The 27,184-nt window shown below is 58.7% G+C and overlaps 1 protein-coding gene across 2 annotated transcripts in view; it reads right to left on the reverse strand.

Moving 5' to 3' along the window:
* Positions 1-638: 638 nt before the first annotated feature.
* Positions 639-27,184, reverse strand: part of WDR25 (WD repeat domain 25) — a 90,014-nt gene continuing 63,468 nt past the window's right edge. For both annotated transcript variants that reach the window (XM_004603584.3, XM_055131268.1), the window contains exons 5-8: positions 25,398-25,528; positions 2,823-2,993; positions 1,208-1,348; positions 639-988 (exon numbers count right to left, since the gene is read on the reverse strand). In XM_004603584.3, coding sequence (XP_004603641.1) covers positions 767-988; positions 1,208-1,348; positions 2,823-2,993; positions 25,398-25,528 — 665 coding nt within the window. In that variant the 3' untranslated portion in view covers positions 639-766. The remainder of the gene's footprint in view (positions 989-1,207; positions 1,349-2,822; positions 2,994-25,397; positions 25,529-27,184) is intronic.

Consider the following 27,184-nt stretch of genomic DNA (forward strand, 5'->3'; position numbering starts at 1 on the left):
TGCTTCTCCCTCGGCTCTAGGTTCAGCTCTGCAGATTCTAACACTGCAAACGAGGGCCTGGCACCCGGCAGGGGCGGGGCCAAGGCATGGGGATGGGGTGAGCGCAGGGCACAGGGGGACGGGGAGGGGGAGGCCAGGTGGAGCCCCAGCGACCTGCCCTCACCGTCCTGGTGAGGAGAAACTGAGGCTCGCAGAGGAGAGTGCCCTGCCCCAGGCCTCGGCCACGGCAGAGCAGAGTGGGCAGGGCAGGGCCGGGAGGTGGCCAGGGAGGACGCCCCCTACTCCTTCGGCTCTTCCTGACTGGGGTCCCCTGCCCCTCCCCACTCACTCCCTGGCGGCTCCTCCAGGGAGCCTTCCCAGACTGCAGGAATGCCCACCCCTCACCCGGGGGCTGGATCTCGGGTGAGCCCTCGATTGTGAGTGCTCTTGGCTCCTCCCAGGCCGGGGGTCACCCCCACCGCTGCCTCCCCAGGCAGTGGGGACACCCCATGAGCACCGGCCATGCTCGGCTCAGAGGTCCTGCAGCTGTCCCAGGATCTGGACCCCCCAGAAGTCGCCCCTGGTGGAGGTGCGGCGGCACGGTGGGGCTGCCAGGGGGCCCGGGCTGGCCAGGCCAAGGACATCACTCGACACCAAAGGGCACGGAAACACTTTATTGGGTCCGGCCCGCTTGGTGCTGACCCCATTTTACAGATGAGAAGACAAAGGCACAGCAGCCAGGAGGGCGCCAGCCCCTGCTTGGTCACCTCCCCGCCCGGGAGGCCCCTCAGTGCCAGATCTTCACGTCGCCCTCCCAGGAGCTGGTGGCCAGGACCGAGGGCAGCGCGGGGTGGAAGGTGGTGCCCACGCAGGCCTCCGTGTGTGCGTTCAGCGTGCGCGCCCGGCTGGCCGTGCGGAAGGTGTAGAGCAGCACGCGGCCGTCAGCGCTGCCCGTCACCAGCAGGTCGCCGTCGGGGGAGCACTCGCAGCCCACGGCGTAGCCCTCCACCTGCGGAGGCGGAGGTCAGTGCCCGGAGCCCCGCCCGCCTCCCCGAGCAGGGCTGACACGGCCCTCTCTGCCCTGCCCCACCCCCCCCTCGCCTCCACCTGTCTGTGGGAGCCGCGTGGGCCTGGCACGCGCCCTGGAACCAGGGCAAGCGGGACCCGGGCTCAGGAGCCAGGCTCGGGGCCAGTGCTCGGCTTCCAGCCGGGGCCCCGGGACCCGCACCTTGTGTCCCTCGTAGCGCCGCCGCCGGCTCATCCTGTAGGGCCACACTGCGGAGAAGAGCGCCAGGTAGTTGCCGTTGGTCTGCGCCAGGAACACGGGCTCCCGCGGGTGCAGCGCCAGGCTGGGGCAGGTGTACCTCTCCTGAGCAGCAGCGGGACGCGCGTCACGCGGGCAGGGGCTCCGTGAGGGGCCCCTGACGCACGTCCGAGTCGGACCCGGCTCTGTCCCGGGGCTCCTGCCGGAAGTCTGCTCCCTGCCCCCCCAGCTTCTAGAAGCTACCGCAGGGCCTCTGTGGCGGCTGAGAACAGCCCTGCACGCCCACCTGGTCCCCGAGGCCTGCCACCGCGACAGAGGGACCCTCCGCGGATGCTACCTGAGGGACCGGGAGAGGGACCGGATCTGCTTCTCATAGGGGTAGGGAGCAGGCAGGAGGGTCGGCCGACAGGAGGGGGCAGTTAGACGGGGAGGGGCTCGGACACAGGAGTCTGGGATTCGGACACAGGAGGGGGCGGAGCTCAGATACAAAAAAGGGGGTGTGGGCTGGAGCGATAGCACAGCGGGGAGGGCGTTTGCCTTGCACACAGCCGACCCGGGTTCTAATCCCAGCATCCCATATGGTCCCCTGAGCACCGCCAGGAGTAATTCCTGAGTGCAGAGTCAGGAGTGACCCCTGTGCATTGCCAAGTGTCACCCAAAAAGCAAAAAAAAACCAAAACAAACAAACAAAAAAACCAAAAAAGGGGGTGGAATTCAGACAATGGGAGGGGCGGAGCCAAACACGGGAAGGGCAGGCCAGACAGGGAGGGGAGGAGCCAGACACGGGAGGGCGGGGCCAGACAGGGAGGGAGGGGCCAGACACGGGAAAGGAGGAGGCAGACATAGGAGATGCGGGGCCAGAGAGGGAGGGGAGGAGCCTACATAGGAGGGGCGGGGGCAGACAGGGAGGGGCGGGGCCAGACAGGGAAAGGCGGCAGGCAGGGAGCCTGGCGGGGTGGACTGGACGGGGGAGGCCAGGGCGGGCTGGGCAGCAGCGAGGGGCAGGCTCTCCCCCAGACGCCCTGCAGAGAGCGCAGACACCTAGAGGTCAGTGCCCCGAAACTTCCTGCCCCAAAGCTAGGGGGGAATAAGCTGCTGTCTTCCACCAAGGGCGTGGGGACTCAAGCAATCCCAGCGGGGCCCCTGGCCGTGGCTGGCGCGGTGCCCAAGCACCAGGGCAGGAGCCTCCAGCTGGCCAGCTGGCTCCCCTCAAGGCTGGAGTGCCGAGGGCCAGCCATGGTGAAAAGGTGAGGCTGGTGGTGATGGTGGTGGAGGTGATGTGGGGGTGGTGCCGGGGCCAAGGGGCAGGAACTGCATCTGTGACTGCTCCTGGGTGACGTCTGTGCCACATGGCAGGCAGCACTGCCATCCTTAGTTCTGAGAGGAACACGAGGACTGGGCGCACAAACGGGTCTGGGTCGGGATTCGACACATGTCCTGGTCACAGGAATCCCCCTCCCGCCGGTGGCAAAGCCACAGGGCAGGGCCGGGTGGAGGCGGCGGGCCGGCTGGGATGGCGGCCGGGGCAGGGGTGTCCTGAGCCGCGCGGGGAGCGGGGGCAGGGCAGCGGGAGCCTCACGTGGAAGATCTGGTTGGAGATCTTGGCGGAGCTGCGGAAGTCCCAGGCGATGATGGTGCGGTCGGCCGAGTCCCGGCTGGAGGCGTCGGTGCTGCTCAGGAACTCGAAGCCTTCCTGCAGGAACAGGATGTCCAGGGTCTGCTGGACGGTCGCCTTGTAGCCTCTCACCACCTGCGGGAGCGGGCACCTGTCAGGCAGGCGGGGGGGAGGCGGGGCAGCCCCCCAGGCCGAGACAGGCCGCCCCACGCAGCCGCCCAGCCCCCCACTGCAGAGAACACTCCCAGGCCCTGCACGGGCCAGGTCCGACCGGCGCCCCGGTGCCTGTCAGCGTCGGCAGGGCCTGAGCTTGTGACGGTCTCGCTTCTGAGACGGGAGCGGAGTAGTGAGGCCGTGGGGGCAGCTGGTCCTGGGGGGACCCACAGAAGCGCTTATGGGCCCCTGCGGGACACTCTAAGCATCCCTCCATACACACACACCACACACACACCACACACTGGACACACACACACTGGACACACACACACACACACATACACACACACACACACACACACACACACACACACACACTGGCCTTCACCGTGGCCACAGGCTTTACTCTGGTCCTGGGGTCTCCTCCCGGGCCAGGGGCTTTGCCGTGACATCAACTCAGTCAACTCGGTGTCCCCGGTCCACTGCTTTCCACCCAGCAGCTGCTCCCGGGCCAGCCCCGCGAAGGGCCAGGCTCCCTCCGCCGTGCAGCCCGCCCGGATCCCACCGTGTTCCCAGGGGCCTAACCCCGGCCTGGCCCCCTGGGGCGCACTCCTGAGATGCTTCTTGGCCGCATGTAGAGATCTCAGCCTCTTATTCCCCCGCCACCTTAGGCTGCACTCAATGCAGCCCCCCAACTCCAAATCAGCAGGGGATGGTGACCCCAGAACCAGGACAGCAACCCCCAAAGAGCAGCAGACTTTCCTGTCTCAGTGCTCGAGAGTCACAGCACAACTTCCAGGCCATGAGCGTGACAGAGGGAGGACCCGCCGCCACGGGCCTGCAGCAGCCACCCTGGGGCGGAGGGCCATCAGGGCGCATTAGTGGGACACGGGGGCTGGCGGGGCTGTTTGGTATCGGGGAGAAGGCGAGCCCCTGCCTCGTGTGCGAGGCCCCAGGTTTGATCCCCGGCACCACAAAAACCTTTTAAGAAACCAAGCAAACGAAACACCCGTGTGAGGTCCAGGGAAGTAAGAGTCCACGGGAAGGAAAGAAAGAGCAGGTGCCGGTGCGGGTGGGCACTGGGGGGGGCAGCCGGCCTCTGCCTGAGCCCCCCCTCCAGCGCCACCTGGTGGCCAGAGCCTGCATCTCTTCTCCTGGGAATTCAAACTTTCCCCATTAGTGGTACCAGTGTTTCCAGGTCACGGGACCCACAACAGCGCAGCAGGGAGGGCCCCTGTCTTGCACGCGGGTGACCTGGGTTCGACCCTGGCACCCTGTATGGTTCCCTGAGCCCCCCAGGAGCAATCAGTCCCCGAGTGCAAAGCCAGGAGTAAGCCCTGGTCACCGCCAGTGTGGCCCCGAACCAACAGATAAACAAAACAGTGTTTCAAGGTTCAAAAAGCAACCCACTAAATCATATCAAATAGGAATAACGTACTTCTAGGTACTAAGGGAAGTCTGTCTATAGAATTGAAACAAAACATCAGAAAATCAGGACTTTGGGGCTGGAGCAATAGCACAGCGGGGAGGGCATTTGCCTTGCACATGGCCGACCCAAGTTTGATTCCCAGCATCCCATATGGTCCCCTGAGCACCTCCAGGGGTAATTCCTGAGTGCAGAGCCAGGAGTAACCCCTGAGCATCGCCGGGTTTGACCCAAAAAGAAAAAAAGAAAAAAAAAAAGAAAAAAATCAGATCAGGACTTAACCAAATGCTGTCTATAAGTACTGTATTTAATCTTATTAAAAATGTTTTTTACTGGGGGCCGGAGCGATAGCACAGTGGGTAGGGCGTTTGCCTTGCACGCAGCCGACCTGGGTTCGATCCCCGGCATCCCATATGGTCCCCCAAGCACTGCCAGGAGCAATTCCTGAGTGCAAAGCCAGGAGTAACCCCTGAGCATTGCTGGGTGTGACCCAAAAAGCAAAAAAAAAAAAATGCTTTTTACAAAAAATGTATTTTAAATACAAAGACACAGGCTAAAAGTTCAAAGATGGGGAAAAAATCAAGGAATAGTAATTTCAAAAATGTCCATGTTAATAAGAAGACAAAGTGTATTTTGGAGTAAAGACCATTGCGGAGGGTAGGAGAGAGAGTGGGCCAGGCGGAGCACTTGCCTGTCTGCAGTGAACTCAGGCTCGATCCCTGGTACCCCACAATGGTCCCCTGAGCACTGGCAGCTGTGATTTCTGAGCACAAAGCCAGGAGTAAGCCCTGCGCACAGTCAGGACGAACAAGGAGGTAAGACAAGGAGGAGCTTTTCACAGGCTGGGCGCACCCGTCGGCTAGGAGAGCATCAGGACCCTACATGCTCACGAGCCCCTTGGCAGGGGCCCGAACAAAACCTCCCGCCGCCTAAAAAGGAAATAAAGTAGGGCCGTTCTCACAGCCCCACGTTTCAAGCAGCTACTCCTAATTCAGAGAACACAGACTTGATATCAGGGAAGGCAGAAGACGCGCAGAGAGCTTCGGCCAGCTGGAGCTAGCAAACGTTTCTAGAACAATCCACCCAACAGAAGCAGATTTTGCTGCTTTTCAAGTACGCACCAAGATAGACCTCAAGTGTCGGTCAACTGCATGGGATTAAACAGGCTCGGGCTGTGCCGTGTCCAGATGGGGTTAAATTAAGAAAGCAGCTAAAAATACCTGGGAAATTCCCAATGCTCGGGACCGTCACGGCACACGCTTTAAAACAGGAAGGTGCCAGGCATGGGTGTCGCTACCCCACACCCTCTGCCAGGGTGTCACTGCCTCCCCGCCACTATCTCTGGGTCCCCTCTCACCCTCAGCCCCCACTTAGCTGTGTGGGCTGGCTCCTGGGTCGGCGTTTACGCCTTTCTGTGTTTCTTTACACGACTACACGACCCGCCCTTCACTCTGGGCTCACTCTGACGACCCCCAGAGCTCCATCCCCAAGGCAGGGGACACAAGGCTTTCAGCTTCCTGGCTGCCGGACTGCCGCCCACTGTACTGAGCACGCCCAGAGATAAGACAGGAACCAAGAAGAAATCAAGAGATCATGACGAGGAGCTGCGGAACAAAGATGGAACAACAATCTCTCAGCAGCTGCGAAATGCAGCTACCAGCACAAAGGGCAAGACACAGGCACTGAGCAACTGGGACAGAACCAAGGGCTCGGAACAGAAACCCTGACTCCACCTTAGACGGGAAAGGCCGGGAGAGAGCAGAGGGGGAAGGCGCTTGCCTGGCATGTGGCCGGCCCCCGCTCAGTCCCTAGCACCAGCGGTCACTCAGAGCACTGAGCCAGGAACAGCCCCTGAGTGTAGTTGGATGTGACCCACGAAGCAGAAAAAAAAAAAAGGAGGAGGGAAAGGTAGGGGGAGGAGGAGAAAGCGAAGGAAGAGGAGGAGAAGAGGAAAAGAGAGGAGGAGGAGAAAAAGGAGGGCTGAGGGAGGGAGGGAGGGAAGTGCATTCACACTGCCCGGGAGTGTAAGTCCCTCTGCTCACGAAGGCGCCGTCCACTCTGCAGAAAATCCAACTGAATCCACACAGAAGCAACTCGAGCTTAGCATGGCTGCAGAACTCAAGGCAACAACCCGGACGTCTGCTGAATCTCTAGTCTAACAGTGCAAGGCAGAAATGGAGATTCAAAACTCGGACAGCAGCGCAAAATGCATATACCTACGGGTACACGTAGCAAACAATGAAAACGACGAAACAGAGATTCAAAGGAAAATAGGGAAAAATGGGACAGTGCTTGTGGGTTAGAGGACTCAAGACTGTTGAGAATTCTATTCTTCCCCAGACTGATCTAGTGAGCAATGGCAATAATACTCAGAGTTATAGAAGGTTTTGCTCTGCCGGGTTCCCCTGCGGTTCCTTCATGCGTGAGGAACCCAGGCATGCGGGACCCGGGGCTGAGATCTCCAAGTCTGCTCGGATCAGGACGGGGCCTCCTCCACCCAGACCCCCCATTTTCCAGTAGCTTGGCAGTCACACCCACAAACTGCCCCCGGGCGCCATGTAATCCCATCAACGTCCAAGATCCAGAGACTATAAAACAAAGCGGCTGTGCGACCTCTTATAGTTTAGCCTACCGATGTGCCTAAATAAGCACACGTGTTTGGTTTTAACATACTTGCTTGTATTCTCTGATATACATTCTCTGTTCTTCTCGGAGAGCCCAGCAAGCTACCGAGAGTATCCCGCCTACACGGCAGAGCCTGGCAAGCTCCCCATGGCGTATTCAATATGCCAAAAACTGTAACAATAACAGGTCTCATTCCCTTGACCCTGAAAGTCTCCAATCATTGGGAAAGACGAGTAAGGAAGGAGAGGCTCCTAAAATCCCAGGGCTGGGATGAATGGAGATGTTACTGGTGCCCGCTCAAGCAAATCGATGACCAATGGGATGACAGTGATACAGTGATAGAAGGTTTTATTTTTTTGAAGAAAGAGATTATGAAATTGAAATGTACACGCAGAAGACCTACAGTAATCAAAGCAACTTTGAGAAAAAAAGACAAAATGAAAAGACACACACTCCCTCGGCAGAGGGCAGAGCTCAGAGGGCTGGCGTGTAGGTCCCGAGTCTGATCCCTCCTACCACAGGCGCCCCAGAACCCTGGCTACATCCTGGATGCCCCAGGCCTGCCGGGTTACCCTGGGGGCCCTGTAAAAGACATACACCAGCTGGGAAGCAGCAGGGAGGTGGGGCTGGAGAGACAGCAGGGAGGCATTTGTCTTGCACTGGGCCGACCTGGGTTCGATCCCCCGAACCCCATGTGGCCCTCTCAGCTCTATCAAGTGATTGCTGAGCACAGAGGCATGAGTTAAGCCCTGAGTACTTCTGGGAGTGGCCAACAAGCAAAGAAACTAAAAAACAGTGTATAAGCACCGAGCCTGGTAGTGTGAGCCCTGAGGGCCCCAGCACCTGGGCCTGTGCGCCTCATCTGTGAGCACTGCCCCCTGCAAACCCTGGAAGTACGGGGTGCAAGAGCGGCTGCCCGTGGTGCAAGCACTGGGCCCGTGTGAGCACCACAGCGAGAGAGCAGGCGGCCACTACTCCAGAGTAACGTCAGCCACAGGAAGGGGTGGGCGAAGGCAGGAATCAGTCAGCGGGGGGCGTGCATCTCAGAGGACAGGGAGGAAGGAGTCCCTGGGCCACACGAGCTTCTGGAAGTTGATAAATGCGGACACACACGTATGTGTGTGGAAACACCCAAGCATGAGTTCCAGACATGTGCAGACCGTCAGCTGTCAACTGTCTTCTGTGGGGTGTGACTGACGCAGTGAAGGCAAAATAAAGACTTGAGCGTTTTTTTTATAGGAATCGTTATTTTGCATTTATTTCTTAGTTTCACGGCAGAGCCTGGCAAGCTCCCCATGGCGTATTCGATATGCCAAAAGCAGTAACAAAGTCCCACAATGGAGACGTTACTGGTGCCCGCTCGAGCAAATCGATGAGCAATGGGACGACAGTGCAGTGCAGTACAGTTCTTATTTTAGTCCGTGTTATGTGAATAAAGACTTAACTAAAACAGAAAGAATTAGCCAGCAACCAATCAGTATGAGAAGAAATATCAAGGGAACTTCTTCAGGCTGAATAATAAAGACACTGGATGGATGCTGGGAGTAGTAGGAAGGAAGGAAAACTACTGTCATTATGAACACGCGGGGCCAGAGAGCTACAGGACAGGAGGTGAAACCCTGCATGCGGCTGCTAGACCCTGTTTTGTTGGTGTTCTGCTTTGGGGCCACACCCAGCGATGCTCAGGACTTACTCCTGGCTCTGCACTCAGGGATCCTACGCCAGGAACTGAACACGGGGTCAGCTGCATGCAAAGCAAGCACTCTATCCACTGTACTATCTCTTTGGCCCCTTGACCCTGTTTAAATTACCATCCCCTGAGTACCATCAGGGGTCACTCTTTGGTGCCAGAGGAGGTTCGTGAATGTGACTGCTCGGGTTTCTGGAAGCACAGGGAGATGGGGGGAGGTAGCCCACCCCAAGGGATTTCAGTCACAAAATCTGCATACATGAATTTTTCAGCAGATTCATTTCTGGGTGAGACTCAGCCTGAAGTAGTGGAGTCTGGCCAGATGGTGCCTGTGGAGTGTGGAAGCTTCTGGCTGTTTGTTTGAGGGGCATACCTCTTCAGGGTGCCCCAGATAACTCAGCCATGCATGAGAGTGCCCGGGAGAGTCTTCTGCAACTTGTTGATCTCTTTGGAGATTTATTTTCAGGGGTCACTTCGTAGCACAAAGCCAAGAATAGCCCCTGAACACCACTGAGCATGGCCCAGCTAGCCCCGCTCCAAATAGTGAAATAACCCCAAGTGAAATAATCTCAAGAACAGTTTTAGGGCAACAGATTTGACAACTGGGATAAAATAGCAAATATCTTGAAAGAAAAAAGTTACCAAAATGACTTAAGAAGAAATAGAAGTACCTGAATAACCTCGTATACATATATGTATGAGATACATATATACCCACTAAACCCAAAATACCTTCCCCAAAAGTCACATACATCTTGCATCAAGAAGTCTTCAATGTGGGGCTGGAGCAATAGCACAGTGGGGAGGGCGTTTGCCTTGAACATGGTCAACCCGGGTTCGATTCCCAGCATCCCATATGGTCCCCTGAGCACTGCCAGGAGTAATTCCTGAGTGCATGATCCCGGAGTAACCCCTGTGCATTGCCAGGTGTGACCCAGAAAGAAAAAAGAAAAGTTTTCAATGTTTCTGTCAAACACCAATAACATGAAATACTCAGAAAAGAACACCTCTCAATTCATTATTTGGAGACCAAATCAACCTCACATCAAAGTCAGACACCAAGGTATGGGGCAAGGAAGTTGGTTTAATGGCTGAGCAGTCGTTTCGCACATGGGGGATCCGGATTTGGTCCCTGGCACCGCCTAACCCCTGAGCACTGCTGGGAGTAGCTCCCAAGCACTGAGCCATAAGTAGCCTCTGAACACTAGCAGCAGTGACACCCCACACCCACACTCAGAGCATACGCCACTAATTCTCATTAACACAGACACTAAATCTTGAGCTACTATTTACAATGGTTACATTGCAAAGTAAGCCATATACCATGACCCAACTAGGGTTTATTCTAGAAACATGGCTGCTTTTAAATTTGTTTTTACCACATCTAACATCATTCCTAGTAGTAAAAAGCAGAATGTTTCCCCCGCAAGGTAAGGAACAAGACAATGATGTTCACACTCACCACTTTCATTCAACATTTGTAGGGAAGGGTTTAATCATTTGGATTAAATTTGGGGCAGGAGGGCTGCATGTACATTGGAAAGTGAGCGGACAAAAACCAGATCATTCTCCAAAAAAATGTGCAACGTACATCCAAATTCCTAAGCAATCTATGAAATACTTATTAGGAAAAGTTAACAGGATACAAGATTACTGAAAGAAAGTTAACAGTATACATACTACCAACAAATAATTGAAAATGAGTTAAAAGCAAAATAGTACAGACAATAGTATCCAAAAATCATGAAACACTAACAAATCTAGTACAATTATGCAACACTGAAATATTCAAAACTGGGGCCAAGGTGATAGTACAGTGGGTAGGGTGTTTGTCTTGCACGCAGCCGACCCAGGATCAATCCCCGGCTTCCTACATGGTCCCCCGAGCACCGCCAGGAGTGATTCCTGAGTGCAGAGCCAGGAGTAACCCCTGAACATCGCTGGGTGTGACCCAAAAAGTAAAAAGAAAAAAAAGAGAGAAGGAAAAATATTGGAAACAACAAGACTGCTTAGAAAAGCTAAGAAAGTCTAAATAATCAGAGACACACTGTTCCTGCAGTAGACAGCTCGTACCAACATGTTAATCATACAGAAATCAACCTAAACATTTGACTATAATCCTAGTCCAAGTGGCTTTCTTTTGGTAGAAATTAATACGATGATGGCAAAATTGAAATATGAGGGGGAAACAACAACAAACACCTAGAATGGCTCCTACCATTTTTTAAAGAAGTTGGAAATGTGACACCATCCAATTTCAAAAATCACTGCAGAGGTCTTAAGCCCAACAGTGACATCTGGTCTGAGGACAGTCCCTCCCCTTCCCGGGCCTTCACTGAAGATCATGTTTCTGTTTCTGTCGTCTGTCCTGGGCCACACTCGGCAGCGCTCAGGGCTTACACCTGGGTTAGCCCTCCGGGTCACTCCTGAAAGGGCTTGGGGGGCCACGTGGAGCGCCAGGAGTTGATCCTGGGTTGGTGGCATGCGAGACAAGCATCTTCTCTGCTGGATTCTCTCTCCAGTCCCATCCCCAAAGACTGTGTATCCAAGACCCAAACGTTTGTGAATCAGGATCCCCATGTCAGGGGGATGCTGACATGTCCGCAGCTGATGCTGAAAATCGGGTGGTACCAGAGGCAAACGCACACCCTCTCGATGCCTGGAGCCCCGGTACACACCGGGCTAGTCTCTGCTGGGAGAAGAAGAGACGCAGCGGAGCCCAAGGGATACGACAGCGGGGAAGGCGAAGCCTTTGGTCCCCAACATCCCAAATGGTCCCCAAGCACTGCCAGGAGTAACTCCTGAGTGCAGAGCCAGGAGTAACTGCAGCCCTAAGTATCACTGGATGTGCCCCCACCTCCGCAAAAATAGAAAACAAAAAGGAGAGAAAAGAAAATAGGAAGCTAAAATGAGAAAACTGGATTCCTGGACAACACAGTAAACAAACAAACGCGTGGGTTTCTAGTGTTTTTCAAGCATCTGACACAGAGCAGGGGGTCCAGATGCCCTGGGTTTTATGGAATTACTGCTGATTTTTTTCCTTCAAAACTTGGACACAGCCCAGCAGTTGGAGTACTTCTGTTTGTGACTTCACCGAATACTTACCAAGAAAATGGGCAGAGCACAGAGCGTCACAGGAGCGTCCCGGGCCTTCATGAAGGCGCACGGAGACCGCCCCCCACAGCTGCACACCGTCTCGAGGCCCAAGACGTCTTGCTGAATCTGCTCTGCGTGGTGGGCACGGCGGGCGCGGCCTTATGTCAGGGATACGATGGTGCTTAGGGACACCGTCAGAGACACTCGGGAGTAACGTCCCTGCCGGGAAGCGGGAGATCACGACGCGTGCCGGGTGTGACGCCGAGACACGGGGTTTCAGTACCGCACCCACTGTTCCAACTTAGCCCCTGAATCACCCGGCCCTGGGGGCTTGCCCCGCGTTCTACTGAGTAATCAGATCGTCGCCGGGAGAAGTGCTGGCTTGTCTGTCGCAGAATGAAAATGGAGACGAGAGAAACAGCCTTCCAGGAGGTGGCAGGCCGGGAGACGCCTCCTAACTCCAGCGCACGGCCGGCTACGGGGCCCGGGAAGACAGGCTCATTCTCCGTGTGCTCGGAATAGAAAAGTGAGGAAAATGGGAACGAAGGCAAGTGCGAGTGATTCACTTCAGAACTGTGTCATCTCAGATTAGTCTTCGGGCTACACATACGGATAAAGATATGTAAACGTATACAGGGATAAAGTTTGACTGGCCTTATGTCAACCTGAACTGGGAGAAAGCAGTTACAGAGTTTGGTCTCAAGCTTTATTTATTAGTCGACAAAAACATGACCAACTTTACAAAAATCCTTAGAATATATTAGGGGCTGGGGGACTGGGGAGAAACTGGGGGCGCTGGTGGTAGGAAATGTGCACTGGTGAAGGGCCAAGTGTCGGGACATTATATGGCTAAAACCGAATCATTAACAACTTTGTAACTGTGTATCTCACTGTGATTCACTTTAAAAAGGAATTAACTGAAACATAAACAAACAAAAAGAATGCATCAGGGGCTGGAGCTATAGCACAGCGGTAGGGTGTTTGCCTTACATGTGGCCGACCCAGGTTCGATTCCCAGCATCCCATATGGTTCCCTGAGCACCGCCAGGGGTAATTCCTGAGTGCAGAGCCAGGAGTGACCCCTGTGCATCACCGGGTGTGACCCCCCCCCCAAAAAAAACCTGAGAACTCCACACAGCAAAATATATTAAATAAACATCAACCTTAACTCATACCATACACAAAAAACGAACTCAAAATAGACCTACACAAAAACTGTAACATTTCTAGAAGATCACACAGTTGGAAACAATCGCAACCCTACAGCAAGCAGAACTTTCTTAAAGAGAAAATGAAAATTCATGGCATGAAAAGAAAATAATTTCCAAATAAAGGAACATCTACTGGCCAACCATCATCCTCAACATCCTTTAAAACAGGCAAAAGGTGTTTTTTGTTTTGTTTATTTATTTATTTGCTTTTTGGGTCACACCCAGCGATGTTCAGGGGCTACTCCTGGCTCATGCACTCAGGAATCTCTCCTGGCGGTGCTCAGGGGACCATATGGGATGCTGGGAATCGAACCCGGGCCAGCTGCGTGCAAGGCAAACGCCCTACCACACCGCTTCAGCCCCGGCAAAAGGTGTTAACAGAACCTCAACCAAAGAAGACAGTCAAATGTTCGCCTAACCAAACTTTGGTCACCGAGAGATGAAAGTAACATGCACTCAGACACCAGCGCATGTCCAGCAGGAAGACGACAGTGGAAAGGTAAGGTGCCAACTCGTGAGAATGGCGGACCGCTGGCTGGCTGGTCTGGGGGCCACCCTGGAAGAGCTCAGGGTTTTGCCCTGGCTCCGCGCTCAGAGATCACTGCTGGTGGGGTCCGGGGCGCACAGCCGTGCTGGGCGGAGCCAGGGCCAGCCGGTGCACGAGGCAAGCGCCTGACCCTCCCGGAACTACCAGCCCCGAGCGTGGGTGAAACCGTCCAGAGACTGAACTTCTCCGGCACTAACAGGAATGCAAAGTGACACAGCCAGCAGGAAACAGTTTGGCAATTTATTAGGAACTTAATCATGTACCTACCATGCCACTTAGCAATGCTGTTCCCAGTTAATTGAACAATAAAAATTAAAATATACATCCACACAAAAGACTTATGAATATTCATAGCAGCTTCATTTGAAATAACCCCAAACTAGAGGCAACCCCAAATGTTTGAGAAACCTAACTTCAGTCATCAGAGAAATGAGAGTGAAACACAATCAGATGCTACTGTGTATCTAGTGGAAAGATACACGGACACATTCACCATCGCCCGCAGACGGGTGTGGAAACAGGCTATAAGCAGGCAATGGGGCCAAGATTCCGGAAAACCACTACATGTGCCAATCTGAGTGGGCTGACACCACGCACTGAGCCAACACATCTTGGGAAAGGGTCTTGCAACCTTGTGCTGCCCGGGGTCAAATCTGCGCCTTTGCCTGGGCTCCCTCCCTGGCCCTCAGTCAAGCTGCTTTTTAAAAATGACTCTGGTCTGTGTCTAGAAGCCGCTCCGGCCTAGTAACAGCCCCAACCAACACACGCTGTATAGAAATGTTGATACTTTCAAACAAATATAAGCCCACAGTTCGTAATGATAATTTTTTTTTTTAAAAAAAAAGGAGGAAAAGCCCTAATTAGGTACTACTGCAGACTACTAGCGAGCCTTTAGATTACTCAGGAAAGGACGCGGTCATTTCTGGAAACTTTTACATAAAAGAAACAACACAAAGGTTTCTCCTGCCTTTCCCACGCTCAGGGTAAGTACGCTTAGGACAAAGTGTCCTGGGTGGAGTCAGCACAGGGGACACTCAGCGGGAAGCTGACCCCAGATACTTCCCCAACCCCCCACCCTAAACAGAGCCAGAAGTAAGCGCTAAGCAGTGCTGGGTGTGACCCCAAACAAACAAATGCCAGTTTTCTTTACAGCAGTGCTTTACATTTTACAAGGGATTTTACTTTGCCCTCCAACTGACTGCTGTGTCTGCACAGCATCACTGGACTCGGCGTGGGGGCCTGGGGGCGTTATAATGGCGTCAGCAGGCAGAAATGCCTACCCCCGCCCCCGCCTCCTCCATCGGCGTGGCCCACCCAGACACGGGGCGCCAGAAACTGGGCCTGCAGTTGATCCGACGGCCTCAGCACCAAGGCAAGTTCTCTGCAGCTTGTCACTCTCCTCGCTACGCAGAAAATGCAAAGGGAAGGCGGGGGTGAGGTCCCGGGCTCCTGTCAGAGTCAAACCTCCGCAGCCCCCCCGCAGCCCCTCGGGGTGGGCGCCAGCTGGAGAGGGGCAGGCAGCCGAGAGACGGGGTTTTCACGAAGCCTGAAACGCTGACCCTCACTGCCGCTCCAGGCAGCTTCTGAGTGGTCCAGGGAAGAGAGGCAAATGCTAAAGGCCACGGGGGACATAGTGGGAAATGACCGCGGCAGGGCCACCCACGGGAGCCTTGAGAGCAGAGGGAAACCAGTCAGAGGAAACCAAGAGCGAAGAAGGGAGACTTGAGTGGCAGGGCCAGGGAGGGGGAGCAGGGAGGGCGCTGGCCGTGCACGTGATGCATCTAGCTTCAGTCCCCGGCATGCCACAGGGTCCCCCGAGCCCACCAGGAGTGCGTCCTGGGAGCAGAGCCAGGAGTGAGCCCCGAGCATCGCCAGGGGTGGCCCCCAAAACCAAGAAGCAATAAAACAGAAAAATAAAATAAAGAAGACTAGAAGGATAGGAGCCAGAGCCATAGGGCGCTCGCCTTGCATGCCGCCCACCCAGGTTCAATCCCGGCACTCCATGTGGTCTCCAGAGCACCAAACTCCTGAGTACAGAGGCAAGAGGAACCCTGAACACTGCCAGGTGTGGCCCCCAAAAAAACCAAAAGTAAATACACACAATGAAAGAAGGCTCGGGCGACAGCGGCCTTCTGATCCGAGTGTGCGGAGGTGCTGAGGCTCCGCGGCAACTCTGAAGGCACCCTAGGAACCTGCCGTCGGGGTGGGACGGACGCCCCGTCTTTCTCAGAAACACAGCGTGAACAAGTGAGTGACAGTCTGCCGCGGAGTCACTTCAGACAGTCCCGCTGTGGGTGGGGTGAGGAGGCAGGGGGCCCGTGTGCGGGAGTAGGGACCCAAGAACCTTGGCAACACGTCTGGAAGTTAAAAGGGGGTGCCGGCGGCCTGAGGGTCCTTCAAACGGCCTGTCAACTGTGTTGCATACTGAGATTATTTTTTTCTCAGTTTAAAAAAGTTTACTCAGTAAAGTGTTCTGCGGGGAAAGAGACGTTTTAATTCTCCTCGTCGGGCCGGGCCTGAGCACTCCCCAGGGGGCGCCGGCTGAGACCGAGCAGCAGGCCTGGGCCCGGCCACCGGAAGAGGAATCAGAGCTCTGCAGCACACGTGGGGCCCCACGCCTGTGACTCAGCCCCGCCTGCCAATGGCCCCCGGAGTCATGGGGGGCTGGGGCCGTGCCGGGGGGAGTGAAGGAGACTCGGCGCTCTCCCACCTAGAGGCGGGGGTTTCTATAGAAACCTCGGGAGAATGACGTTCCCGAGAGCACACCGCGTCCCCACTGGCCTCGCCGGCGTGCGGCACGCACCCGGCAGCCTTCAAAGAGGGCCCGTGGCTCACTTTTAAAATAGGTACAGCGCGTACAGAGCACCTGCACCAGGTTTCCAGGGAAACCGAGGCCCAAGACACCCTCTGACTTCATTAGCATCTAACACTCCCTAACGAGGCCTCGCCGCGGTGCGTCTGACCGCCATCTGCTGGGCAAGGACACGGTCCCGCTCGGGACGGAGCGTCCACTCCCTCCCGCGGGGCGCACAGCTCCAGGCCACAGCCTGCAAACTGCCAGAGTGGCAGTGCCCAGCGTGTAAGGACAGCGAGCACCTGTGTGCACCCACACATACACACACACACGCACATTCACACACACTCTCACATTCACATTCACACACACTCTCACATTCACATTCACACACACACACACATGCACATTCACATACACACACACTCTCACATTCACATTCACACACACACATGCACATTCACATACACACACATTCGCATTCACATACACACATTCACATGCACATACACACACATTCACATTCACACTCACACACACATGCACATTCACACACACATGCACATTCACACACACACATTCATACAGACACATGCTCACACACACGCAAACACATACACACACACACCCGCGTGCCCTTCCCCATGCCCACCCTGGATTCCCTTGCCCCCTGCGGCTGCTGTGCCCGGGGTGCCTGAGGCGCCCTGCCCTGATCTGCCACCGAGAAGGCTCCTGTGCATGCGGAGAAGCCCCCCAGCCCCGTTAGCTCCTGCACCCGCCCAGTGGGGTCAGCAACTCCTTCCCCCAGGGCCTCGGTCTACCGAATGCGGGGACTCAGCCGGGCACCTCCTTCCCCTGCAGGCAGGGTGGCCGTGGCGGGGCTGGCCCTGAAGCTGCTCCGGGCAGTTCAGAAAGAAGGGCAGGTCCCACGTGTCCCACCCAGGGCAGGGGCCACGTCACAGGTCCTTCCCCTGGGTGCAGCCCACAGTGCAGCCTGGCCAGGGACAGGGGCGGGTCAGGGGCCTCAGGCAGCGGCCAGTGCAGGCCGGGCACCCCTCCTGGGGAGCCCAGCCCAGCCCACTCGGGCCTCCTTCCCGCCCGCTCGCTAAGTGCTAATTAATTCATCTCTCTTCCAAACGTGCTCAGCGGCACGGTCACGCCCACGTCCCGGCCTCCGAGCTGCCCGGGATGGCCCAGTGACCGCGCAGCTCCGAGGCCCAGCGAGAGCTGACCCCTGACAGTCGGGCCAGTGACCCACGCGGCCTGGCAGGCGGATCAGTGGATGGCACTTGGCTGTCAGCAGCGTGCCGCCCGCCCGCACCCACTCCTGGAGGGCACAGCCGTGGGCATTGGGCACACGCACCGCCCACCCGCACCCACTCCTGGAGGGCACAGCCGCGGGCATCGGGCGCACGCACCGCCCACCCGCACCCACTCCTGGAGGGCACAGCCGCGGGCATCGGGCGCACGCGCCGCCCACCCGCACCCACTCCTGGAGGGCACAGCCGTGGGCATCGGGCGCACACACCGCGCCCGGGCAGCAGCTCGGGGCTGAGCCGGTGGCCTCGGAGGGGCCCGATGAGGTGAGGGGCTGGGGGCAGAGCCGGAGAAGCCGGCAGAGGAAGGTAGCTGCTCAGTTAGTGCTCACTGGCCCCGGAGCACATCAGAACCTACGCGCGGAGAGGCTGGCACGTGGGGGAGCGTGAAATTCTAAATGACGGGCCCAGCACGCCGGGGACGGGAAGAGAAGCCGAGACAGACAATTACACATGTATCTGCGCCGCAGAGCCGCTCAAGTGAAAAATTGCTTTTCCTCACTTTACAACGAAGCTGTGAATCAGAAAACGGGGTCCCATCCACGCAGCACCCCCGCTCCGCGGCAGAGGCCCCATGCAGACGCGGTTCTGGGCGCCAACCCCAGGGGAGCAGCGGCGGGGGGGCAGACCAGGAGGCAGAGGGCAGGGCTGCCCACCCTCCAGCCCACCCGTCTGCACCGGTCTCTCCCCCAGAAAGAAGCCAGATGGTGCAGAAACGCCACCTGCACCGTGACGGGCCCACTCACAGCCCACCCCCTCTCCGGGGTAGAGGAACCCCCAAGCCCTGTAATAAGCTCCACATCTGGGCGCCTTCCCCAGAGCTGTCTGCCCGCATCCCCTCACACAGGAAACGCCGAGATGTTAAACACACCCACGCCGGAGAACCAGACCGGTGGGATGCACTGGGGCACACTGGGTAATTAATATAAATTAGACTTTCCAAAACTATTAACAAGACGGAAACGCTAATGATATTAAGTTGGGGGAAGAACATAAAAATGTAAATCCATGCATGCGAGGCAGGCGGGGGCGTGGCGGCCGGTGGCGGACAGGGCCGGGCTGGGACTTGGGGGCGCTTAACCTTGTTTGTGTTGTTTCCTACGTCCCTACTCGGCAGACCCCGTCCCGCTCCTGGTCGGCAGCATGAAGGTGTCAGGGGGCTCAGGCCCATCCCCTAAGGCATGCCACCTGTACCCTGGGGCCCGGGGGGACCTCCAGAGACCTGCACCCCAACCAGTAATCCGAGCGGCCCTGACTCAGCTCACCTGCCTCCCGGGCAAGCGCCTTCTCCCCTTTGCTGCAGGGAAAGATCGACCATTTCTCACGGCTGAGTCCTCGTCCCCAGGGCCCAGAGAGGGAGCTGGGTGTGCCGAGCACAGGCAGCTGCACCCAGGGGGTCCCCCAGCACCTCCAGGGCTGACTCCCGGGCACCAAGGGCTTGGGGTTGCCCCACACACCACCATGGAAGTGGCCCACGAGCCAAAGGAAGGAAGAACACCCCCTCTGACCGGGCCGGGGAAACCTCGGGGGCTGCTGCCCGTCACCGCCACGGAGAGACAAGCCGGGAAATCCCCCACCTGGTCGGAAACGAGGCAGGAAGTGTCTAGATGATCCAGAGGTCAAAGAGGTGGCAAGAATGAAAAGGGAAAAGGAACGATAGCACAGCGGTAGGGCATTCGTCTTACACACAGCCGACCCGGGTTCAATTCCTCCGCCCCTCTCGGAGAGCCTGGCAAGCTGCCAAGAGTATCTCACCCGAACGGCAGAGCCTGGCAAGCTCCCCATGGCGTATTCGAGACGTTACTGGTGCCTGTTCAAGCAAATCAATGAGCAATGGATTAAGTGATGGTGACAGTGAAATAAAAAAAAAAAAATCCAAACGGAGCTGGTCACAGCCGTGGGTGCCCACTAGGTGTGAGGGAAGGTGGAGCCTGAAAGGGGCCCGAAGAAAGGGCATTTGCACCAGGCTGATGTATCACCCCAGAACGCCCAGGAAGGGCCCTCGGCCCTGGTCCTGTTCCCAACACTGCTCTGCTCCCGTCTACTCCAAAGTGGGACTGGAAGGTGGCCGGGGCGACAGGATGGAACGTTTGCCTAGCGTGCGACTGGCCCAGGTTCCATCCCTGACACCCCACACGGTCCCCTGAGCCCTGCCAGTGATCCCCGAGTGCGGAGGCAGGAGCCAGGCCTGACACTGGTGTGTGCCCTGCTGTCCCCCATGGAGTTGGCCCAGGAGCAAACTTAGAACTGCGAAGGCTCAAACAGTGCACGTAACAAGGCTGTGACACACAGCGGACCAGAGACAAACGGGGAGCAGGGACCCTCGGCAGTACACGCCAAGCCCGGGACCACTGCCCGAGACAGCTCACACCCCCCAGACGCACCCAGCACCCGGCATGGCCTGGGGTGGTGGACGGAAGCTCCCAGAGTCTCCGACAGGGGCTGAGAGACCCTCCCCCTCCCAGGGCGCAGCAGAGCCCCAGGGGGCGCCCGGGCCCTCACCCCAGAGAGTCACTGCCGTGTCCCCAGCCGGTCCCCAGCCTTATCCGGGAAGGCAGGCAGGCAGGGAGGAGGGGGCGGGGGTGCCCCCAGGGATGCAGGCCGGGGCTCAACAAATGAACCGCTGGGCTGTGACGTGTGTGTTGTGTGTTATGTGCTGTGTGTGTGATATGTGTGCTGTGTGTGTGCTGTGTGCCACGTGTGTTCTGTGTCCGTGCTATATGTGCTGTGCGTGCTGTGTGTGTGCTGTGTGTGTGCTGAGTGTGTTCTGTGTGCTATATGCTGTGTGTGTGCTGTGTGTACTATGTGTGTGCTGTATGCTGTGTGCTACGTGTGCTATGTGTGTGCTGTATGTGTGCTGTGTGTATGTGCTGTGCGCTGTTTGTAGTGTGTGCAGTGTGTGCTGTGTATGCTGTGCTGTGTGTGCTGTATGCTGTGTGCTGTGTATGTGTGCTGTGTGCTATGTGTGTGCTGTGTGTTGTGTGTGCTATGTGCGTGCTATGTGTGTGCTGTGTATTGTGTTTGCTGTGTGTGTGCTGTGTGTGTTCTGTATGTTGTGTGTGCTGTGTGTTGTGTGTTGTGTGTGTGCTGTATGTTGTATGTGCTGTGTGTTGTGTGTGCTCTGTGCGTGCTATGTGGGTGCTGTATGTTGTGTTTGCTGTGTGTGTGCTGTGTGCTGTGTGTTGTGTGTGCTGTGTGCTGTGTGCTGTGTGTGCTGTATGTTGTGTGTGCTGTGTGTTGTGTGTGCTGTGTGCTGTGTGTGCTGTATGTTGTGTGTGCTGTGTGCTGTGTGTTGTGTGTGCTGTGTGTGCTGTATGTTGTGTGTGCTGTGTGTGCTGTGTGTTGTGTGTGCTGTGTGGTGTGTGTGCCGTGTGTGTGCTGTGTGGTGTGTGTGCCGTGTGTGTGCCGTGTGTGTGCTGTGTGGTGTGTGTGCCGTGTGTGTGCTGCATGTTGTGTGTGCTGTGTGTGTGCCGTGTGTGCTGGCTGTCCAGGGTGAGCTGCCGCTGCTGCCCTGGGGGCTTCTGAGAAACCCAGAGACAGACGCGTGGTCCCCCCACCACGCAGCTGACGGCATCTGGGGGCGGGACCTCGAGGGGGCATCAGGGCCGTTAGCCCGGGGAGCAGGGGGAGCCGGGTTCGGACAGACTCACGCCGGGAACGAGCCCTCCCAGACCCCACCTGCCGGGGCCCGGCCCCGACTTCCGGAGGGCGAGACATGGACTGCTGTGGGGTGAGCCGCCTGCCCGCAGCAGACCTGCACCCCAACAGGAGCCCCGGGTGTCCCTGAGCATGGGAAACCCAGCGCCAGGCTGCCCGGGGCCCGGGGGCCCTCACCGTGGAATCCCCCCAGAATCGCCAGCGGGGAGAGCTCAGGGAGGAAGGACGCCAGCCGGGTCAAAGGCAGCTCCGCCAGAGGCCGGCAGGGACAGGAGGGCCAGGCCGCGAACACGACCACGTCCCAGGCGGAGTCGGACGCCGTGTCGGGGTGCCGGAGCCAGATGCGGAGCACGCCAGGGGCCAGGCGCTCAGGGGCGGGGCGGATGGGGGGTGGGGGGGGCACTGCTTCATCGGCAGCCCCAGGAAGGGAGCAGGGGGCCACGAGGCCCATCTGAGTCATGAAACGGGCAGGAGGCCTGAGTGTCGGCACGGCGCTCGCTGCGTGCTGGCTGAGGAAGGAGACCGGTGTGGGAAAGGCCGGCTTCCCGCGCAGGGGCGTGTGGACACGGGGCACCGAGGAAGATGCAACTCCCGCGCCCTTGAATGGACGGCGGCTCTGGACAGAGGTGGCCACGCGGGGCAGAGCAGGGGGCACCCACGTCCTCGGCCACAGCAGGAACGGCAGATGCCCGCACACACACCCACGCAGGGCGGGGCCAGCCAGTAGAGGTCCCTGTGGCACTGCTGGCGAGTGGCCCACTCCCCTCCGTGACCCCCACACACAGCAGCAGGGGCCTGTGTGTACGGGTACACCTGCAGGTGTTCCAATAAAACTTTATTTGTTATATTAACAGGCGTCAGACCTGGCTGTGGATCGCTGCCTACTGATCCCCACCCCCGTCTATTTTATTCACTTGCTTATTCATTTGGGGGCTTTTTGGGCCACACCCAGGAAGTGCTCAGGGCTTCCTCCTGGCTCTGTGCTTAGGACTCACTCCTGGCAAGGCTAAGAGGACCATACGGGGTGCCAGGGATTGAACCTGGGATGCTCGTGTGCAAGGCAAGGGCGCTACCCACTGTACTACCTCCCCAGCACCTTGCCTGTAAGTAGAACAGGGGAGAGGAGGGAGAGAGGCCGTGCAGGAAAGAGAGGGGGAGGTGCAGAGGGGGGGTCTGGAGACGGTGTGAAGGCTGGAATATTCCACAGGGGTCACAGTGAAAAAGCAGGTACCTGGTGGGGTAGTGACCGTGACAGAACAGGGGACCACACGAAGGAAACAGGTCGGACACGGCAGCAACAGGCAAAGGGGACGATGGCTGGGCAGGTGAGAGCCCAGGTTCAAGGCCCCGAAACAGCAAAGACGAAAAGGAAGGGGGGGGAGAGACACCGCGAGTCTGACCCGGGGAAGCCGGTCAGGGAGGGAGTCAGGGTCCCTGCGGGGGCCGCCCAGGCCTGCCCGAAGGACACGGTGCAGGGGGAGCCACCATGAGATGGAGGCGAGTGGCCAAAGCCTGTCTGACACCTGCCGTGAACACACACCCGCGATCACAATCACGCCTGATCACACACATGCACTCACACACACACACACACACAACCACGCACACTCGTACAAATCTCACACGCAACCACACACACCATCTCCCACAGACACACGTGTGAACACGCGCATGGCACAGCGCGGAGGGTCACCTTGTCCTGGAAGCACCCGCCCCGTAGCCCCCAGCTTCCAGCTTCCTCATGTGCTCACAAGCTGCTTCCACACAAGTCCCCAGGGCGCACAGGCCTGGGCAGGAGGAGACTCCAGCACCGGGGACAGCGCCTGGGGCCGAGGAGCGGGGGCGGGGCTTCAGGGGCGGGGCCGCAGCAGCTCTTGGGAGCCCAGGGCCAGCCCCGGCCGAGGGCGGGCGAACAGGAAGTGAGAACAAGCTGTAATCCCTCTGCCCAGAGTCCGCCAGGACCCGCTCACACTCCCAGCCACATCTGCTCCCACCCGCCCAGGCAGAGCTGGGCGCGGGCTCCTCCCGCAGGCCCCACCGGCGCCCTGCCCCGTCCTGTCCCAGAGTCCCAGCCTGACCACAAGTTTCACAAAAGAGAAGTTCCACTGCATCGGGGATGATGCGGGGGGCTGGGGAGGAGGCACAGAGGGAGGGCGTGGGTCTTGCACACGGCCAGTCCGGGTCCCCTGAGCCCACCAGGAGGCGGGTGTAAGTCCTGAACCCCAACCAAAGAGTGATTTTCCTTCAAGTGCACCTATTTCTGCTGACCAGTGCCCCCCTGGGAGCCCTTTACCAAGAAAGCAGAGCTTGGGGGTCTCCTCGGAAGCCCGGCAGCCCCACCGGGGGCCGGAGCAATAGTACAGTGGGGAGGGCGTCTGCCTTGTATGCAGCCGACCTGTGTTTGGTTGCGGCATCCCATAGGGTCCCCCAAGCACCGCCAGGAGTAATTCCTGAGCATCGCCGGGTGTGGCCCAAAAAGAAGGAAGAAAAAGAAAAAAAGCAAGCAGCCCCGCTGGTAGCATGGGGAAAGCATTCTGCAAGGCAGTACACACACACACACACACACACACACACACACACACACGCACACACGCACACAGGGCAGACCGTGGACATGGCCCCTCTGCGGGGTCCCTGAGCGAGTCTGGCCCAGCAGAGAGCGGGTGGGGGCCCAGGGCCACACCGCCAGGGAAGGGCACAGTGGCACCCACCCACATCTCTCTCGCAGGGCAAGCCGAGGCTGCCCCGCTGGCTGTGCCTCCGTCTCCAAACACTGAGGGTCCTGCTGTGTCCGACCCCGCGTTCCTCCTCCAGCCGGACCCCGGTGCCCTGGCCCAGACCATTTCCCAGGGGTCCTCATCGCCAATTCAGATCGGAAACCGTGGCTGAAGGCTTCAACCAGCACCTGCTGACGCACCACCCACCGCCAAGCACGCGCCAGGGCTCCGGGGGCCCACCCGCCTGCACCCCAGCTCCTCCTGGGGCTCCCCTCTCCTCCCCCTCCCCCCTCGCCTCCTGAGTGCTCCCCTCTCCTCTCCCCCTTCTGAGTGCTCTCCTCTCCCCCATCTCGAGCACCCCTCCCCTTGATCGCCTTCCCCTCCGCTCACTGGACCAGACGCGTAGGCGAAGTGCCAGTGGCCCCTGGCACCACGCCCAGAGCGCAGTGAGGTGAGAGCAGAGAGAAACGGCCCCCCTGGAGGAAGGGGAGAAGCGGGCGCCCGGCCGAGCCACGCCATATGCAAGGGCAGGGAAGGTGCAGGGGTGGGGAGGACCCTGCACCAGGGGCTGCGCAGGGGCTGGGCAGGAGGGGGCGTCAGAGCTGCCCTGAGAGGAGGAGGTGGTGCTCCTGCCAAGGGGCTGTGGGAGGACCCCAGGGTCTCTCGGCCATTTGGGGACACTGGCTTTGGGGGCCAGGGAGCGCCTGAGGGGCATGGATGGAGCCCGGAAGCTTTGGGGGGGCTGCCCTGCAGGGAGGGGTCGCGGGGGTGGAGTGGAGATGGCAGCGAGCGGGGGTGGGGGGGGACAAAGCAGGGAGGACCCCCAGGACCGGGCCAAGCCCCCGGGAGCCAGTGTCGTGCTGAGAGAGGAAGGGCCCAGCGACGGCAGGCTGAGGGAGGGGGAGGAACTGGCTTCTCTGGGACGAGCACTGAGCAGCTCTGAGCCAGGGAGCACCCCAGGGAGCACAGCATCACCCCAGCACAAGCTGGGAGCACTAGCTCAGCTGAACGTGGCCCCTGCCTCTCCCCTCCCCTCCCCTGCACTGCCACCCCCCACTGGGTACCAGGCGCCAAGGACAAGCCCCCACCAGGCCTTCCTCCCCCCGCCCAGAGGGGAGGGGAGGGGAGGGGAGGGGAGGGGAGGGGAGGGGAGGGGAGGGGAGGGGAGGGGAGGGGAGGGGAGGGGAGCGCAGGCCCGGAGGGCTCAGGGCCAGGCTCCGCCCTGGGACACGGAGCCAGGAGTCCCCAGGCTCTTCCCAGCGGCCCCCCAGGTGAGTGGAGTGGGGCGCTCCCGCGGGGCCCACCTTGCCGATCCGCACGTCCCAGGCCTTGATTTCAGAGCTGAAGCCCCCGCACACGAAGACACTGGGCTCCTTGGGGTGGAATTTCAAGGCAGTGACGCGGAAGTCACTCCGGCCGGCCAGCAGCTGTGCTCCTGAAACAGACGCGGGACAGCGGTTAGACAGACCTAGAGGACCAGGCTTGGTGCCTCTCAGCGCCGGGGGCCCGGGCTGGCCCCTGGGGACTGTCACCCTGAAGAGGAACAGCACCTGTGCTCACTCCGGCACCCTTGGTTACAGAGCCCCCACGCCGGGGCCCAAGCAATGGGGACAACGCCTTTTTTAAAAAATGTTTTATTAGTGAATCGGCCGCGTGCAAGGCAAATGCCCAACCGCTGTGCTATCGCTCCAGCCCAGCAAGCTACCGAGAGGATCCCGCCCGCGCGGCAGAGCCTGGCAAGCTCCCCGTGGCCTATTCAATATGCCAAAAACAATAACAAGTCTCACAATGGAGACGTTACTGGTGCCCGCTCCAGCAAGTCGATGAACAACGGGACGACAGTGCTACAGTGATTAGTGAATCACCTTGAGATAAAGTTACACTTACAGACTTTCACGTTTGCGTTTCAGTCAAAGATCGAGTGCCCGTCCCTCCGCCAGTGCCCATTCTCCACCACCAGTGGTCCCAGCGTCCCTCCCACCACCGCCACCCTGTCCCCTCCACCCCTGCCTCTGTGGCAGGGCGCTCCCTGTTGCTCTCTCTCCCCTTCTGGGTGCTGTGGTTTGCTGCAGAGGTATTAGTAGGCATCACGTTCAGTCTATTTCAGCCCGAGTCTCCCATCCCTAGTGGGCCCGCCCAGCACCCTTTGTTTGGGGGGGGGGGGGACGCCGCCTTCTGCAGGCCCCGAACACAGGCGCCTCTTCCCAGCAGGCGGGGAAAGCAGGGCTCAGGGCAGTGACCAGCCCAGGCCCAGGCGGACACTGCACAGGGGCTCCGAGCAGCAGCGGGGCAGCCTGGGGTCCACCGCCTGGCCTCGCTCCTGGGTAACAGGGCGGGTCACGTGAGTGTGCTGGACGCGTCGGGCCTCTCTGGCTCCACGGGGCTGAGCGGCACCCTGCCCGGCCACCCCAAGGACCCGCGAGGGCAATGGCCTTCGTGTGCGACAGCTCAGACCTCGGCCGTGGGGGGAGGGGCCCGGGAGGGGGGACCTCCAGATCCACACCGCGCTGCCGCCCCCACGCTGCCCTCCCGCCAGGACCCGCCCGCGCGACCCTGAACCCTGGAGCACCGAGCCGGGAGGAAATGAAAGCCATCCGTCACGGCGACAGCCACGGCGACAGCCGGCCCCGTGCCCCGCAGCCTCGGGGCCACAGGACCCACTCACAGGTCAGTCCGCCGGCCCACGGGTGAGAGCCCGGCCGGGAGACGCGTCCCCGGGAGGGGTGAGGGGGGTGGGGCACATGCCCCGCACCGGCCAACCCGGCTCATCCCACAGGGTCCCCGAGCCCCGCCCAGAGAGAGCCCTGGGCACTGCCAGGCGTGGCCCAAGGCAGAACCAGCACCTCAGAGGGGTTTGACTGAGTCCTTTCCAGGAGCAGGGCGTCCGCCACCTCTCTGTGCCCAGCGGGAAGGTCTGGCCTGCCTCCCTCTTCCGTGTGGGAGGGGGTAGGGTGGGCTGGAGGCGCCACCAACTCCCAATACATTGAAACACAGAAGGTTTACTTTTTTTTTTTTCTTTTTTGGGGTCACACCCGGCAATGCACAGGGGTTCCTCCTGGCTCTGCACTCAGGAATTGCTCCTGGCAGTGCT

Source organism: Sorex araneus, chromosome 3, assembly GCF_027595985.1.
Source record: "Sorex araneus isolate mSorAra2 chromosome 3, mSorAra2.pri, whole genome shotgun sequence".
In the NCBI taxonomy this organism is placed as follows: domain Eukaryota; kingdom Metazoa; phylum Chordata; class Mammalia; order Eulipotyphla; family Soricidae; genus Sorex; species Sorex araneus.